This window comes from Cryptotermes secundus, unplaced genomic scaffold, assembly GCF_002891405.2.
Source record: "Cryptotermes secundus unplaced genomic scaffold, Csec_1.0 scaffold413, whole genome shotgun sequence".
Taxonomy (NCBI): domain Eukaryota; kingdom Metazoa; phylum Arthropoda; class Insecta; order Blattodea; family Kalotermitidae; genus Cryptotermes; species Cryptotermes secundus.
The window spans coordinates 371,484-387,932 of NW_019723309.1; the positions used below are offsets into that span (position 1 = coordinate 371,484).

Genomic DNA, 16,449 nt, shown 5'->3' on the forward strand with positions numbered 1-16,449 from the left:
CATAACAGATAATATATAATAATATATTCCTTAACACATTACAGGCAAATGCATGTAATAACACTACGTCGACATCTGTAAGAGCTGCGTTAATACCACACATAAGTACAACTACAAACAACTACCCAAACTTACAAAACTAACAATAACAAAAAAATATAGAACACAACACATTATGTATACATCCAATATTGCCAGATATTCTCTCAAATAAATATTGTAACCGATTTGATCAAAGCTTTGCCAGGCAACAGCTCTGTAAACATGGTCCAACACACAACAGTAGATGAGGCTGTGTTTTCTATGTCCTTCACGCTGAGCAGTGGTGGAACATTGGGGTTATGCAACCCATTTCCAACACGTTTCCACATATTGGACCGTGATAAGAAAGCAGCAATGTCATCAACAATAGAGACGGTGTTTTCTGTGGGGTCTGTTCATAGTGCTTGTAAGAGAAGGAAGTGACAGAATTCGTTTAGGGCAGTTACAAGCCAGTTGTAAGCTGGAGGAATGAAGAGATCCAGGAGGGTTCAGCAGTTGAGAGTACATGGACAAGAATAGAGCATGTCCTTAGTGAATTGTGAAGATTTATTGAGTACAGAATAGGACAGTGGAGTACAGAATGAATGAAGATGAAATAACAGGAAAACTTCATAGTGATTTGAAGTGCTAATTTCTGTGTTGAGATCCGACTAGTGGAAACAGAGAATCCCAGTGTGTGTGCAGTGGTGGACTGGAAAGTGTGAAAATCGCCTGTAGCACTGTATTAATGGTAATTAAGAGAACTCGTAAAGGAAGTGCTAATCAATCCAATCATCAGAACTAGAACCCATTACTTTCATCACGTGTATCACCCTACATATGACAATATCTTTTATTGAATACCTGGTGACTGAAACAAAAAATAACATTAAGATGTTTTAATTTTAATTTTTAATTCCAATCTTAATTCAAACTGTATATTTTAATTAATAACATCGCATTCACACGCGATATGTAATTTTTACATACAATGGAACAATTTTTGGCAAGATAAACGGCACCTGATGATGGCTGTGTATGGCGGAAACATGTAGTGAGAGCAAAGTAGGATGACAAGTGCAATATTATGTTTCAGTTTAGTTATCATTTAGTTTGTTTGTTCCAAAATTATTCTCATAAGGATTAAAACAGTGTGTTGCTGTGAAAGTAAATGTATAATTTCTTTCTAGGTGAAGGAAATGAGTTCATGAGAGAAGTTTTGCTTGTTCTGCTGTGATTGTTTCTGCTTGATGCTTGAGGCCAGTTTACAGTTATTTTCTACCTATGTCCAGACAGCATTTTCAGAATATTTTGTTTTAAACACAGTCTACATCTTTGTGTTACTTAAGCATTATGAAGAGCCTCGTAGTCTTATGATGGACTATTAAAATTTGCTTAGTGGGGGGTGGAGTCCAACTGGGTCCACTCGGCATGGCGGCCACTGATTGACCTATTGTAGCCTGCCCCGGGTGATTATGATGATGGAGAATTTGGTGGAATGAAGATTAGCAGGGAAAACCGAAGTACTTGGAGAAAACCCGCCCCAGCGCCACTTTATTCACCACAGATCCCACTTGACCAGATCCGGGATCAAACCCGGGCTGCTGCAGTGGGAAGCCAGCGACTAACCGCTTGAGCTATGGCGCGGCCACTATGATGGACTATGGCTACAGACATGTCAGTTGGAGCATCAGTGGATATGTCTTGAAACAGAATGCATTGTGTCACCTACAATAAATGGAGTTTGATGTAACAATTTTATAAATGTACGGTTTTGATTTCCGAGTTTTAGTTCAGTTTTATTTGTTTGCAGGTGGGAGACATGATTTCTGTTATTGACATGCCGCCTCCTGAAGAATCTGTATGGTGGCGGGGTAAGCGAGGCTTCCAGGTCGGTTTCTTCCCATGCGAGTGTGTGGCAATTATAGGAGACAAGGTGCCCCATAACTTACAACTTCCAGCGCAACTTGTCCAGCGGCCCACACCTGATCAACCTAGCAAACCTGTCTTGAGGAAGCATGGCAAGCTGATTGCTTTCTTCCGTTCATTCATTCTATCTCGCCCGTCAAGACGACGGCTCAAGCAATCAGGGATATTAAAGGAGAGGGTTTTTGGCTGTGACCTTGGAGAACATTTGCTCAATTCTGGCCATGAAAGTAAGTTCACACTGCTGTACTCTACTTCTCATATGTAGGCAGTCAGCCCTGTTCTGACTTCATATCCTCAACCCATCTGTGGAGTATAAGTATTCAAAATTTGTAAGTGGAAACCTTACCAGCACACCCAAACAACCCCCAACCTGGAAAATTATGTCATTTCTCTGTTTCTGGTACCTATCTTCCTACCTGTCTTTTGAGGGTGAACTTCTGAATAGCTTTGCTGCCAAGAGAATTGTGTTTGAGGTTTTCAGTACTCATGAACCCCCACATTGTACTAAGGTGGAAATATGGCCGTGCCATAGCTGAAGCGGTTAGTCACTGGCTTCCCACCGTGGCGGCCTGGGTTCGATCCCGGGTCTGGTCAAGTGTGATTTGTGGTGGACAAAGTGGTGCTGGGGCAGGTTTTCTCCAAGTACTTCGGTTTCCCCTGCCAATCTTCATTCCACCAGTTGCTTCACGATCACCCTCACCTATCATCTGGGGCTGGTACAATAGGCCAGAAGTGGCTGCAGTGCAAGGGACTTAGTCCCACCCCAGTAGCAATAAAAAAAGTTGGAAATAGTATCAGGACGGTTTTCATTACTTTGGATGCTAAAACAAGGATGTAGGGAGGTAACTAGGCGTATCTCTTTATACTTTCCATACGGCTAGTGTAACCGTGTGATCGATACTTGCTTGTGTGGTAGATGGGAAATTTATAGGCAAGCAGCATAAGTGAATGCACGGAAATGCAATTTTCTGCATTCTGAGCACAGTAGCAGAGAGGGTTGTTGGCATGTTGCCCTTGCTTTGTTAGGCTGAGAATGGAAATGCAGTTTTCGGCATTCTGAGCGCAGTAGCAGAGAGGGTTGTTGACATGTTGCTCTTGCATTGTTAGGCTGAGAATGGAAATGGGGGTGGCGTTCTTTGAGGTCCTGAGAGAACCTGTGTAGTCTGAAATATTGCTGCCAGTATTGCATTGTGACATGGAGCCAAGAGGAATGTTCACAGTTTTATCACACTGAGAATTTTGGGGGAATGTAAATATACATGTATGAATGGAAGTGAGAAGGATAATTTTTTTCAGCATATTTGAAATTCCCTCAGCATTTTGACAGAGTGAAATTTAAATATTTTTCATCACCAGATGGTTAGGTTTGGTGTGTTAGGATTGGATGGGCATGTAGCAAATGCAGTTCAAATTTTTTATTTGGAAAGCTTTTGGCAAGTGGCAGCTTGAAATACCAAGATGAATTTGGAATTGTAATGTGTCTTGTAAAATAGGTTGTGGTGTATTAGAATGGATTCTTGCACATGAGTAACTGTTAATTTCAGATTAATTAATTTTATGTGGACTGAAAGTTCTTTTGTTTCAGGAGACTTAATATATGGAAATCTTCTGTTTCTAGTTCCAATGGTTCTGAAGTGTTGTGCAGAGTTCATTGAAAGCCGTGGTATAGTGGACGGTATCTACCGACTCTCTGGCGTTACTTCAAATATCCAAAAGCTCAGGTAAGATTTGGTGCTGCTGTGTTATATAGAAGGCTATATTCCAATTCTTGTAATGTACACACTTTGTTGGAATCATAATTAAGTGCTTTTTGTATGATTAACAGAGTGATATACAGAGTCTGGCAGATACTTGTAACTTATGTTTGATTCTTCAAAGGCCTTTGGTAGTTGTTAATTTTGTCATTTTCAACTGCCTGAGCTGTATTTGCTATTCATAGCATTAAGAAGTTTGCTGTTCTACCATTTTCAGATGATTGGTTGAAATACTGATAGATTTTTATTATTTTTTTATTATTAGTGGGAGTTGGAATCAAATCCAGAGCCTTTTGAATTCTAGGCTGGTATGCTGACTACTAGAAATTAATAATAAAATGTCATAGTGGTAGCCATTCAGTCCCATCATTTGTACTCTTTGTGGTAAAGAGATAAGCAGCTCAAAGGCAGGGGTGCTGGATAATGTTCATCCAAATTTCGCAGAAATCTGTTAGTTGACTTGTAAATTATTAGGGACAGATGCAGAGGCAGATGAACATATGGACCTGATGTTACTGCAGTCCTCTTTTTTGCTTTAAAATAAGTAAATAATAAAAAAGGGCCAAGAATATTGGTCCCAGTGGGATAGTTTTAAAATTTAAGGTGACCATATTTTGAATAGTTAACTAGAAGGAGATGAGGTTAAATTTGATTTGGTTAATCCTGGTCCGTCACACTAGCAGTATTATAAAAAGTATCAACTCCGTCCAGTGTGATTGAAAAATGTTTTTCTTTTATATTTCATCCTTTATATTCATGACATTGTAATTATATTGTATGTATTTGACCAATCACATTGTAATAGTAGTTTCTGCTTGTATTGATATATACTTCTGAAGATGGTCTCTCTAACCAAGACACGCCAAGGATGGAAGATTAAAAATAAAAACATTTATCAGTCACACTGGATGGAGTTGATAACCTTTTATAAAAGAGATGTGGTTATTTATTTATGTATTTCGCAGTACAGATTCTTTCCAGGTTAGACAGGGCTTGACTTACACAAATCAAACTTCATGTAACAACGAAAAAAAAAAATAAGTTGCATGTGGAAATTTTACATCATTGAGCTAGCAGAACACTAGCATAACAGATTACGACAAAGTACCTGGTTATGTTACCTTATGTGCACGGTGTCAGTTGCATATCATTTTCATCACTTTCTATGTTGATTGTATGTACCTCATGTTCTTTTGCAGAATACAGAACTTTCACCTTCACAATCAAGGCTGATAAGCACAAGAGTGATTCTGAAGGCCATATTTTTATTACCTGTGTTGTACTATGAAACTATATAATATGAGACATATATATACAGTTTCCGACTTAGTAAATTTTGACTTCTGTAACATTTGTCAGAGCTGAAGCCTTACGTAAGTTGTTTACTGTATGTGCTATTGATTTTTCTATTTTCTATTCTGCCCCCCCATAATGATAGATTACTTATATTTGTGTTAAAAGCAGTTTTTAAGTACTTGGGTCAGACTTGAGGGATGCAGAGACATGAATATTGTGTGTATCAGATCATAACATCCCCACTGAAAGCCGCAGTTGATGTGTAGCACTTTTGCTTCATGTTCAGAGTCCAGATCTTGGCTTAAAGACCAGTTGTCCTGCTAAAGGTTTTTGTTCTCGTTAGTCCCTTGAAGCATATTCTGGAATAGTACCTTAAATTAGACCGTGACTATTTCTTTCTACTTCCTTTTCAATTTATTGTTTACTAATTTGCCCTGTCATTTGATACTATATAATCTTAACAGCTGAAGTACTGTAATGACCACAGAACACATCCTTTGACACCTTTGCTGCCATAAATAAGTTTGGCTATATACAGGTGCCATTTCCAACCACCATAAAGAATTTTGGTCATTTAAGACTACACTTTAAAAAGGGCAACAATTTTTCTTTCTCAAATCATTTTGTGTAAATAGTTTCTTCTTGTTTTACTACATGGTACATATGGCTACATTGTGTGATTTCGTGGACATACGTAGATCATTTTCAGTTCATTTCTTAACCGTGAAATACTGCTCTATACTAGTGCACTGCTAAGAGTGGCAGGCTATGAAGTAAGCCAGCTGTAAAGGATGATAATTTAAATATTTACAGAAATGCGTTTGATGAAGATCGGGTTCCAGCTCTCTACGAGGATGAAGCAATTCTCCAAGACATACATTCAGTTGCGTCTCTGCTCAAGATGTATTTTCGTGAGCTTCCAAACCCTCTGTGTACATACCAGCTGTACCACACTTTTGTAAATGCTGTTCAGTCAAGCCAGGAAGAGGGCTACAGACTCCTTCGTATGAGGGACGCTGTGCAGAAACTACCACCTCCCCACTACAGGTATTTTAGAAGGGGGAATTATGATATATTTACTCATATGTCAGGTAATAAACCAAAAAATCTGTGTCAGTATAAGTAAGTAGCTTTCATAGTTTGACTCTATTTATACTTACAGCATTGCAGCTGTTTTATTTCTTAAACTATATATATATATATTTTATTAATATTGGAAGAAACCAGTAGTCAACAGATCAGTGTCAGCGTCAGCGTCAGCGTCAGTTCAGTATTCTCACTTCAGTTTAACAGTCTGGCAAACCATAATATCACGTCATGTCACAGTTCTTTATTTGCTCGTCAAGAAGAGGCCTTGTCTGGGGAAACTGAGGGTTCAACTGGGATCAGTGTTGGTGGCTCTGATGTCCCTGTCTGCAAATGACGAGAGGACTTTCAGGATTTCGCACTGCCAGTAGCCCTGCTTGGTTCAGCATACATTTATAACCTTTGGCTCTGCATGGGCACAGTCAGTGAATATTAAATGGGCATCAGACTGGAGTATTTTGGTTTTAGATAAAGTGAAAGCAATGTTTGGGGCCCATAGTGGACCCAGTAGATGTCTGAGTGCTTAAGGGGTGTCTGGAGGTTGTCCCCTCCCCATATCAGTACTCAGTAGTCAATGCATCGCTTTGAATTCTTCTTGTGGAACTTTCTAATTTGACTAACCAGTACTTTTCACTTTGTACTTCAGCAACAGTTAGGTGATTTTATGAGAAACTGATATCCAAAGCAGAGGACATGTTTATTATATTTGTTAAAATTGTATAGTTTAGTGATAAACTTAAGCATTCATCTGGGATATTTATGAAGATTGATAGAATATGTCATGCCTTTGAAAGTGCGTGCTGTAAAATAGTTTGTGCGGGGATTGTGTTTACAGAACTCTGGAATACTTGATGCAGCATTTAGCTCGTGTAGCAAAACATGGGCACATGACAGGCATGACCCCTCGCAATGTGGCCATTGTATGGGCTCCAAATCTTTTGCGCTGCAAGGAACTTGAAGTGGGTGGAGTGGCAGCACTGCAAGGTGTTGGGGTTCAAGCTGTTGTTACAGAGTTCCTTGTCTGCTACACCGACCTCATTTTTTGTGATGGTCTTCCATCAATAGGCAACTTGCCTCATCCTCAAGGTAATGCAGTTTGCGGAAAGTCTTCAAGTTTATACCTTAACTTTTGTTAATGGGCTTTATTAACCCATGCGTAAGAAATGATTTGAGAATTATTGGCAGGTGTGATGATACTGTTTCAAGTATAGGCATTGTTTATAAAGTTACCTTACCATTTAGAATTATTGATTGTAAGCACATGTAATGAGAAGGAGGTTGAAGAACTCTGCTTGTTGCCTGCTTCATGCCATTTTCTTACCTGGCTTACTTTTTTTACCTTGAAGGTGGAGGCGATATGTTTCTTTGAAATATCAGTTGACTTTCACCGGACTTTGCATAATTGTATCCCAGAAGATACAGTTCTTCATAGTCACAACTTAAAATCCAACAAAGAATTGGTTAATTTAAAAAATATACCTGCAGTTTATTTTATTGAAAGATGCGTTTTAGTAATTTCAGACTACATGCTATACAAAAGATGAACAGCATAATTGACATGCACAATTACTTTATTTTTAGTAATTGTCTTATATGGCCGTGCCATAGCTCAAGCAGTTAGTCGCTGGCTTTCCACCGCGGCAGCCCGGGTTCGATTCTGGGTCTGGTCAAGTGGGATTTGTGGTGGACAAAGTGGCGCTGGGGCAGGTTTTCTCTGAGTACTTCGGTTTCCCCTGCCAATCTTCATTCCACCAATTGCTCCACAATCACCCTCACCTATCATCTGGGGCTAGTACAACAGGCCAGAAGTGAGCACAGTGCCCCACTAGCAATAAAAAAAAATTGTGTTATATCTAACAGATCCTTCAACCTTTGCTATCCTGCTAAGTCACAGGACCAAGAGTATTTTCTCATAGCAAGTGTACTGAGTATTATTTGGCTTCAGTTTTTTTAAGTATCTGCTTTGAGTCATTATCAGGCCACCAGCTTGTCTTCTGTATTGATGCCCCTCCACCCTGAACTCTCTCCATGCAAATATTAGGATGCTCTTTAACATGGGCATTGCCTGCTTCTTGTCTGCTCCTTTTCAGTTGTCTGTATAATATAATCTTCTAATATGACAGAGTTGCTGTGTAGAGAACTTAGTGTAGTGTAAACTGTAGTACACTGTCTACATTTGTTTGCCTTTATTCATTGTTTCCAGTAACTCCAAAACGCAGTCGGCCTAAATCTCTTGCCATTTCCACACCAACCAAATTGCTGTCTCTTGAAGAAGCCCGCACACGAGCATTATTGTCTTCAAGCAAGGCAGAGCAAGAGTACATTGAAGTTGGTGAGTTGTATGTTTTATTGTACAGAGAATCTGTATATAAATAGATGCTTTTCCATCTAGGTTTTGCCATGTTTCTTTTCTTTTAGGTTTTATTAATAATTCTTGCTTTCATTATTTGACCCTGTTTTTTGTAATTTCACTTGTTACTGTGCATGCACTGTGTATGTGTGGAGGTGGGGGGGGGTGTACACACACCCACATTGGGCCATATCCTTTACCAGCTGATCCCAGTCCACACCTTCATACTCTCTCTGTCAAAAATCGGTTTATGTATCATCTGGAATCCATGTTTATTTCTTCTTCACTTGGGTGTATCCACTAAAATATACATTTGTCTTGATGCATTGTCTTCAGATACCTTCAAGGTATGCTTTTCACTCAGGGTGGCAAAACAACAGGTGGAGTTACATATTTTAATCATGAGGTATTTTGAGAGGAGCAGTAGACAGAGGGGTTCTGAACTGAAAGGTTTAAAAGATTTATAGGTAGTACAAATATTATGTTTCTGGACATTATCCATCAACCTGTTTTTATCTAAAACGCTGTTCTGTTTATATTTCAAAATACAACTTTTCAAAAACTGGATGCCGTCTGTGTCTTCAGGTAAAACTTACTCAGTTGGGCCCAATTGATAGAGCTAGTCCCTAGTAAAAAAACAGTAATTCTGAGGTTTTGCTGGTGTATAAGATGCAGTTTTTTACCCCCTCAAAAATTACCTTAAATTCTCTGTGCATTGTATACACTGGTGCAGATTAAAAGAAAAATTCTTAGTTTTCCCTTTCTAAACTATTATGCTTTTGTCAAAAAACTCAGTAATTCTGAATGTTTGCCAGAGTATAAGGTGCAGTTTTTTCTCCTAAAATTACCTACAATATCTCACAACATTTTTATACTGGTGCAGATTAAAAGAATTTTTAATTTTCCCTCTTTAAACCATTATGCTGCATATGCACTGGGAAATATATGTCATTTGTACAGGCAGTGCTATTGAGACAATAATAGAACATCTATTGTTTTCCTTCCACCATTGTCTTTTTCAGCTTTTGCCCAGGTGGTCTGGCCTTTCTCACTTAATGTAATTTTTGCAATATGAATACTGTGCAGGTGGTGGACCAGCAAACCTTCCAGCCAAGTACCATACAGTCATTGAACTTCCAGGGTCCAGCAGGAAACGCAGTGGATCCTCCAGTAAAAGATCTCCACTAGGCTGGAAGTCATTTTTCAGCAAATCTGGACGTAAAACCTCAGGACCCCAGCAACATAAAGCTTCCATTCCGTCAGACTTGGGACTCAATCGGGTCAGTGTTAAGTTTAACCCACTGAAACAATACATATTAGAACAGAGTAAGAACAGTAGTCTTACGACCAAAGCAGACGTGACAAGACAGCTGTTTTCCTTGCTCTTGTTGACTTGGTGAATTCACATTTTATACATTTGCACCCAAAATTGGATTCTCCTAATCCCATTGATGGAATGGTGGAAAAAATAGTAGATGACAGTGGAAATGTGAATGTCTTCTGCCCCTGGTAACTTAACAAGTGCACAAGAGAGTACCTGTAACTGTATGAATTAGTTTCTGGCTGCAAAATGCATGCACTTTGCCTCACTAACCACGTGGAACCTACTGTCATGTGTCAGAGTGCCATGGTACACACCATCGAGGCAGACTTGTTTTTGATTTTGAATCAGAATTGGTGAAGCAGTTAGGATTGAAGTCTAAGTGGTTTTTATGGTAGCATACGAAGGGGGACCCAAAAATAACCGGAAACGACCTGTTGCACGCGCATGCTTTGTAGTTACGAGTTGTGCTGCTAGGTGGTGTTAGCTGGGGGTCCCCCGCGACTTAGTGAGCTGGCGTCAGTCTGAGTTAAGTGGTTTGTCTGTGGTGCTCTGTTGTGTGCGTTCCTGTTTCAACCCTTTGGCGATTAGTGAGATGGCCGACCAGAAGGAACAAAGAGTGTGCGTGAAATTTTGCTTTCTGTTAGGGAAAACTGCACTTCACTCTTCAAGTCGTGGCAAACATTCATGCGGTTTTCTCTTTGGTCATCTCCGAGCAAGCGAGGAACAAATTTTGCAGACACCCGTCTCATGTGCAAACCTTCGGTTAAAATTCGCTGGACTGTGCTCCATGAGATGTTCGTTTCCTCAGAAAGTTGGTCAATGGTCTTTCAACGATCTTCATCAATTTCACGCACACTCTTTGTTCCTTCTGGTCGGCCATCTCACTAATCGCCAAAGGTTTGAAACAGGAACGCACACAACAGAGCACCACAGACAAACCACTCAACTCAGACTGACGCCAGCTCACTAACAGTTGCGGGAGACCCCCAGCTAACACCACCTAGCAGCACAACTCGTAACTACAAAGCATGTGCGCGCAACAGGTCGTTTCCGGTTATTTTTGGGTCCCCCCTCGTATAACACTCAGGATTAATTCCTGTTAGCTAGTCCATCTCACATGCAACTTGCTTTTTGAAACCTTAAAAAATTTTAAACATTAAAATTGCTTCTATATCACTGGGTATATCCCAAAAGTAAACTTACAGATGGAAACACAGCAGTTTCATCAACAATTTTAGACACACATGAAGATGACCATTGTTGGTTGAACCATGTATATGTATACAGGGTGTCCCAGGAGGAATGTGCCAAACTTCGGGAGGGTGTTCCTTATGTTAAAGTATGCCGATATAACCCAAAACACCTATGTCCAAAGTTGAACGGTTACGGAGATAATGGCCAGAGAAGTGTCAAACTTTGACCGGGGTTACACACTTGTTGATTACAAAATAGATATTAAAACTGGCAGGAATATGTGGATTCTGTAATGTTAATAATGTACGTAACATCAAACCAACTTGTGAGTGACGGAAAGCCATAAAATTGAAGTACAAAATACTCGCTCGCCATGTCATAATTGTCCTTAGGTTTCCAAGCAGTATACATAACACATGACTGGCGTGCGATGACGTAATATGGCTGCGCTATGAGCCGACCACATAACTCTTATTATACCTACATTCACGGATAATCTCTTTTGGAATTTCGTTTCCATTATCTCATGTGGATTATTATGGGACCACGTATGCACATTTCGTAAATTATTTACACCGTCCAGGGTAAAAGACGCCTCATCACTACACATGACACATGAATGGCAAGCGCTGGTGTAACATGACTGACTGCATATTCTGCTATAAGCCAACTACATAAGTATTAAAATACAGTACCTGCTTTATAGTAATTGTTCAAAGTGTCCTCCGCCAGCTGCAATGCAGTTTTCGGCACGCATCATGAGGGATTGGGTAGCAGAAGCAATGTTGCCTGAATGGTGACGTATGTGCTCTGCCGCTGCAAAAATACGATTCCGCAGTGCTTCTCGGGAATCGACCTTAGTTTCGTAGACTAAGGTCTTCATGTGGCCCCAGAGGTAATAATCTAGAGGCGTAAGATCTGGCGACCTCGGTGGCCATGCAATGGGACCACCACGACCTATCCAGCGGTTAGGGAAGGATTCATCTAAGTAGTGTCTCACGTGCTGAGTATAATGTGGAGGAGCCCCATCATGTTGGAAGTACATTTTCCTCCTTATCGTTAACGGGATGTCTTCCAACAAACATGGTAACTCATTCCTTAGGAAGGCTCCATACGTGTTTCCAGTTAAATTGTTGTGAAACACAAAAGGTCCGATCAACCTGTTCCCAAGCACACCACACCATACATTCACAGAAAATCTCTTTTGGAATTTCGTTTCCATTATCTCATGTGGATTATTATGGGACCACGTATGAATATTTCGTAAATTATTTACACCGTCCCGGGTAAACGACGCCTCATCACTGAATAAAATGACGCTTAACAGTTCGGGATGAGCTTTTATCCAGTGGCAGAAATCCATACGCTGAGCATGGTCGCCTGGTTCCAGATGTTGTACCCTTTGATCATGGTAAGGATACAGGTCTTCGTCATGTAAAGTTCGCCACACCTGCATACGTGATACGCCGATGCGAGAGGCCATTCTACGAGTGGAGAGACGCGGACTTCTATCAATCATGCGAAGAATGTTCTCTCGTGTGTTTCTCATTTGTACATCCTCCCTTTCCGACTGCACAGAAACACTCGGAAGAGAACCAGTCTCACGCAATGTCTGGTGAATTCGCGTAAATACACTTCGAGATGGAATCCTTCGATCGGGAAAACGCCTTTGGTACTCTTCAACAGCAGCACGTGCATTGCCACCGCAAAATCCATACACAAAATGCATATCACAATACTCGACGTGTGAAAACACAAAAGGCATTTCAGCAACTCATCACACAACTAATTTACCACCCATTCACGACCCCACAGCAAACTAATCTGTAGGCAGCGCATGAGCTTACGCTAGTGTGACTCGCGGCACTCAAGGACAAACAGATAAGGGTCTCAGCTGACAGGTATGTATAGTGCGTGGACCTGCAAGAAGACCACACTTTTCTCGGGCCATTATCTCCATAACCGTTCAACTTTGGACATAGGTGTTTTGGGTTATATCGGCATACTTTAACATAAGGAACACCCTCCCGAAGTTTGGCACATTCCTCCTGGGACACCCTGTATATGCATATACCAGGGATGTAGAAGAGATTTTAACATTTTAAACTTTTTTAAGGTTTTAAAAAAAAAGTTGCATGTGAGACAGCTAAATAACAATAATAAATATGTGATGTGCAATAGGATGCTACGATATAGTGTCAGGATTAGGAAATTTTTGGATTTTGGCCATCATTTTGTATTGTAAAGGATACTGTGTTTCAGATGATGGATCTCTTTCTGTCTGCAGATGAAAGGGTGGGAGGCATCTGCTCTGTTGGGTCTGTTAGAAAAAGCTAACCTCAATCACTGGACCAGTGACTGAGGTTAATTCTCTCTAATTGTATTCTAATGAACTAACATTTTAGAAACTGGATCTGTTTCTGAAATTTTATATTTTTTAAAATACCAGATGATGAGCAGAGTCCAAAAACTCAGTAATTGTAACTTGTTAAAGAATATTTTGCACACATGGCACCGGCAATCAAACCCTGGGTGATAGAAGCTGTGAACAAAATACATGTTTGCTGTAAAATAATGAGAATTCTAATACCCCAGCACAAACCTTGAAAGTCATGGTGTCTGCATTAAGTATCAGTTTTTGATTCTAAATTGTACTCTCAAAAGAAGCCTTCAAGGGTTAAGGAAGGCTGTTCTATTTCAGAACTAATTAAATATGGAATCTGTTTTGATTGCTGTGATCACCTGACGTGACTTATATGAAACTTGAATTAAGCAGGAGAAAGCTGTGACGGAAAATGAACTGGCTCAGGGGCGGCGGAGACTGCGGCCTGTGAAAAGTGCTGAATCTCTTACTTCTGTAGCAGACTCATGTCGAAACTCTGCAGCTTTGGACCTAGAATCGAAGCCCACCATTGAGCACTCCGATGCTGACACCTTGTCACCAGGCCCTGTCAGCAATAAATCAAGTGGACACAGCCGCTCTGTGTCACATGACTCATACTTTGATCTGCTGGCAGAGACTCCAGTTCACTCCCATCCTGTAGTCAGGTAAGATTTTTTTCTGCCTTTGGTACCTGTCGTGTTTCTGAAGTAGCCACTTGGTAAAACATTTATTCCTACCTCCACACATTAAGCTTCTTAGTATCTGTACTCCTCCCAAAATCCTCATTCTAATATATCCTTTCTTCTAGCTCTGCCCTGTACATGTATAACTCCATTATGCCCTTGGGTACCTGTCTTCACTTACCTTTCTACATTTCTGAGTTGTTTGGTTGATAGGCATGTCAGCAGCTATGGCTGCTTAAATAAATTCAAACAGTTGTCACACTGTGGAGTGGTCTGACTAACAGTTGGTAAAATAATAACAGGACAAACAAACAAACAGACTCCATGGTTTTAGTCCACAAGTGAACTGTACCGACCAAGCGACCACCGCTTGTCTGTGAGGTTAGTGTCAACTTTAGCAGATAAAGGGTGTTGTGTGGTCAGCGCAACAAATTAGACTGTCTCTTGTGGTCTCGTGGTCAGAGTTCCTGGCTACAGAGCCAAAGGTCTGGGTTCGATTCCCAGCGCTACCAGATTTTCTGAGAATTAGTGGGTCTGGAACAGGGTCCACTCAGCCTCATGAGGATAACTGAGGAGCTATTTCAAGGAAATAGCAGCTCCGGTCTAGAAATTATAACAGGAAGCAGCCATAAATATTATTGTTTTAATTAGTTATAATAAAACAGACTGTGTGTGGGCCACTGAGATTTTAAAAAAATAGTGGAAATGACTCAAACAGGAGAATAAAATAGAGTGAATTAAATGAGCGTATATTTGTCAGTACCCTGAAGGAGTGTCACAACTTTTGATATTGCACATACAGGAGTTGTGTGACAAATAACTGTGGGTTCTAGATTTTATTATTGGATTTATTGGACTTCCCTATTACAGTTACACTTGATTATAACAGTTTACACATTGAACTCCTTCTTGATAACGAATCTTACACTGTTGTCTGGATCTTGCACTGGTGTCTATTTTTCTACTACACTGTACATCTCTCCAGTATGACTCCTTGCTCTGCCTGGCAAATTCCTCTCATTTCATGACTTCACGAGAGCCGTATAGAAAATAGCCACTACAGCAGTTCATCTGTTGTAATCAGCATATCCGTTGCCATGGTAATCTATGTATTCATTCATTGCTGCAGGAACAATGTTTACCTAGGCATTGTCTAACAACAGATGTCTCTGTTGTGCTTCTCTGATTGCGCACTTTCAGGCATCATGTCACAATATATTACAGGAATCATCACATAAGATGTTGCATAACACTCCTCGATAATGTGAGGTTAGATGTTGTTCCTCACAACGTGGTTATTCCAGCAAAATATGTGAAACAATAAAAGCAACAGTTGCCAGTCACTTGCAACAAATGCCTGTGTATCAGGCAAACGTGCCTGATATTTTTCAATATAACGAATATAATTTGTCACCTGCATGATTTTGTTATGCTGACATTTTACTGTGTAGTGTAATTGTAGATGACAGGTGAATTGAATTGGAAGGATTTGGGTGGAACTGATCACAGCCTGATGGAAGTAATGTATTGGCTATTCTTTATTAAAATTGTGTTTTTCATATCATAGAAACGCAGTTGCGGAAGAAAAATTTCTTCTTGCATAGCTGGAAAATAAGTTATTGCATATTATTTTTAATGCACCAGATTTGGAATCCCATTTTTTGTTATATCATTTGCAGTGTCATGTTTTTTTGTATAATGCAGACCGTCCAGACTACCGGAGGAGGAAGCTGAGGATCACTTCTCCTCCTCTCTTGATCTCAGTGAGATTCGGCTGAACTTTGACTTGGAAGAGTCAGAGATGCAGATATTTTCAGAGGATGAAACATTGACAGCTATGTCAGTGGGTAGCGGCAGTATCGTATCACATCCATTTCCTCGTATGGGAACTGCAGTCAAGGTCCGACAGCAGATGGTGAGTGCGACTGTAACCGGTGGCTCCTTTGGCATAACATGTGAGATACAAGCGCTGTTTGAAGTTGCACATAAGAAATTAATACTGGATATTGCAGGTAGCTATTGTTTCTGTTGATGCAATATAATGCAATTTCTGTGCGATTAAAATATATTCTGATTAAAACTTTCTTACACTTACATAATAAATAATTAAGATTGAGTCTGTATGAGATTTGGGGTTTTCACAGTGGTAAAAATGTAGATTCTTGGCTTCTGGTGAATGTGGAGTTCTTTAGGTGGGCAATGTTTCGGGGAGATCTGCTGCCTCCATCTTCAGGATAAGACATGAAGGGAACTGAGTAATGAGTGAGAGCTTGATATTTTCCAGTGAGTTTTATTCAGGTAATGAAATCGAGAAGGAAGGGGGGAGTGGGGCTTGCAGCGCACATGGGGGAGCTGAGAAATGCGTAACAGACTACAGTCAGAAAACCTGAAGGGGGGAGAGAGTTTGGGAGTCATGGCTATAAATGGAA

At 40.2% G+C, this 16,449-nt stretch overlaps 1 protein-coding gene across 2 annotated transcripts in view; it reads left to right on the forward strand.

Annotated features, from left to right (window-relative positions):
* LOC111861774 (GTPase-activating protein CdGAPr) overlaps positions 1-16,449 on the forward strand; it is a 182,413-nt gene that overhangs the window by 147,656 nt on the left and 18,308 nt on the right. For both annotated transcript variants that reach the window (XM_023846615.2, XM_033750454.1), the window contains 8 exons: positions 1,835-2,177; positions 3,569-3,671; positions 5,814-6,047; positions 6,922-7,172; positions 8,290-8,418; positions 9,523-9,716; positions 13,731-14,002; positions 15,725-15,935. In XM_023846615.2, coding sequence (XP_023702383.1) covers positions 1,835-2,177; positions 3,569-3,671; positions 5,814-6,047; positions 6,922-7,172; positions 8,290-8,418; positions 9,523-9,716; positions 13,731-14,002; positions 15,725-15,935 — 1,737 coding nt within the window. The remainder of the gene's footprint in view (positions 1-1,834; positions 2,178-3,568; positions 3,672-5,813; positions 6,048-6,921; positions 7,173-8,289; positions 8,419-9,522; positions 9,717-13,730; positions 14,003-15,724; positions 15,936-16,449) is intronic.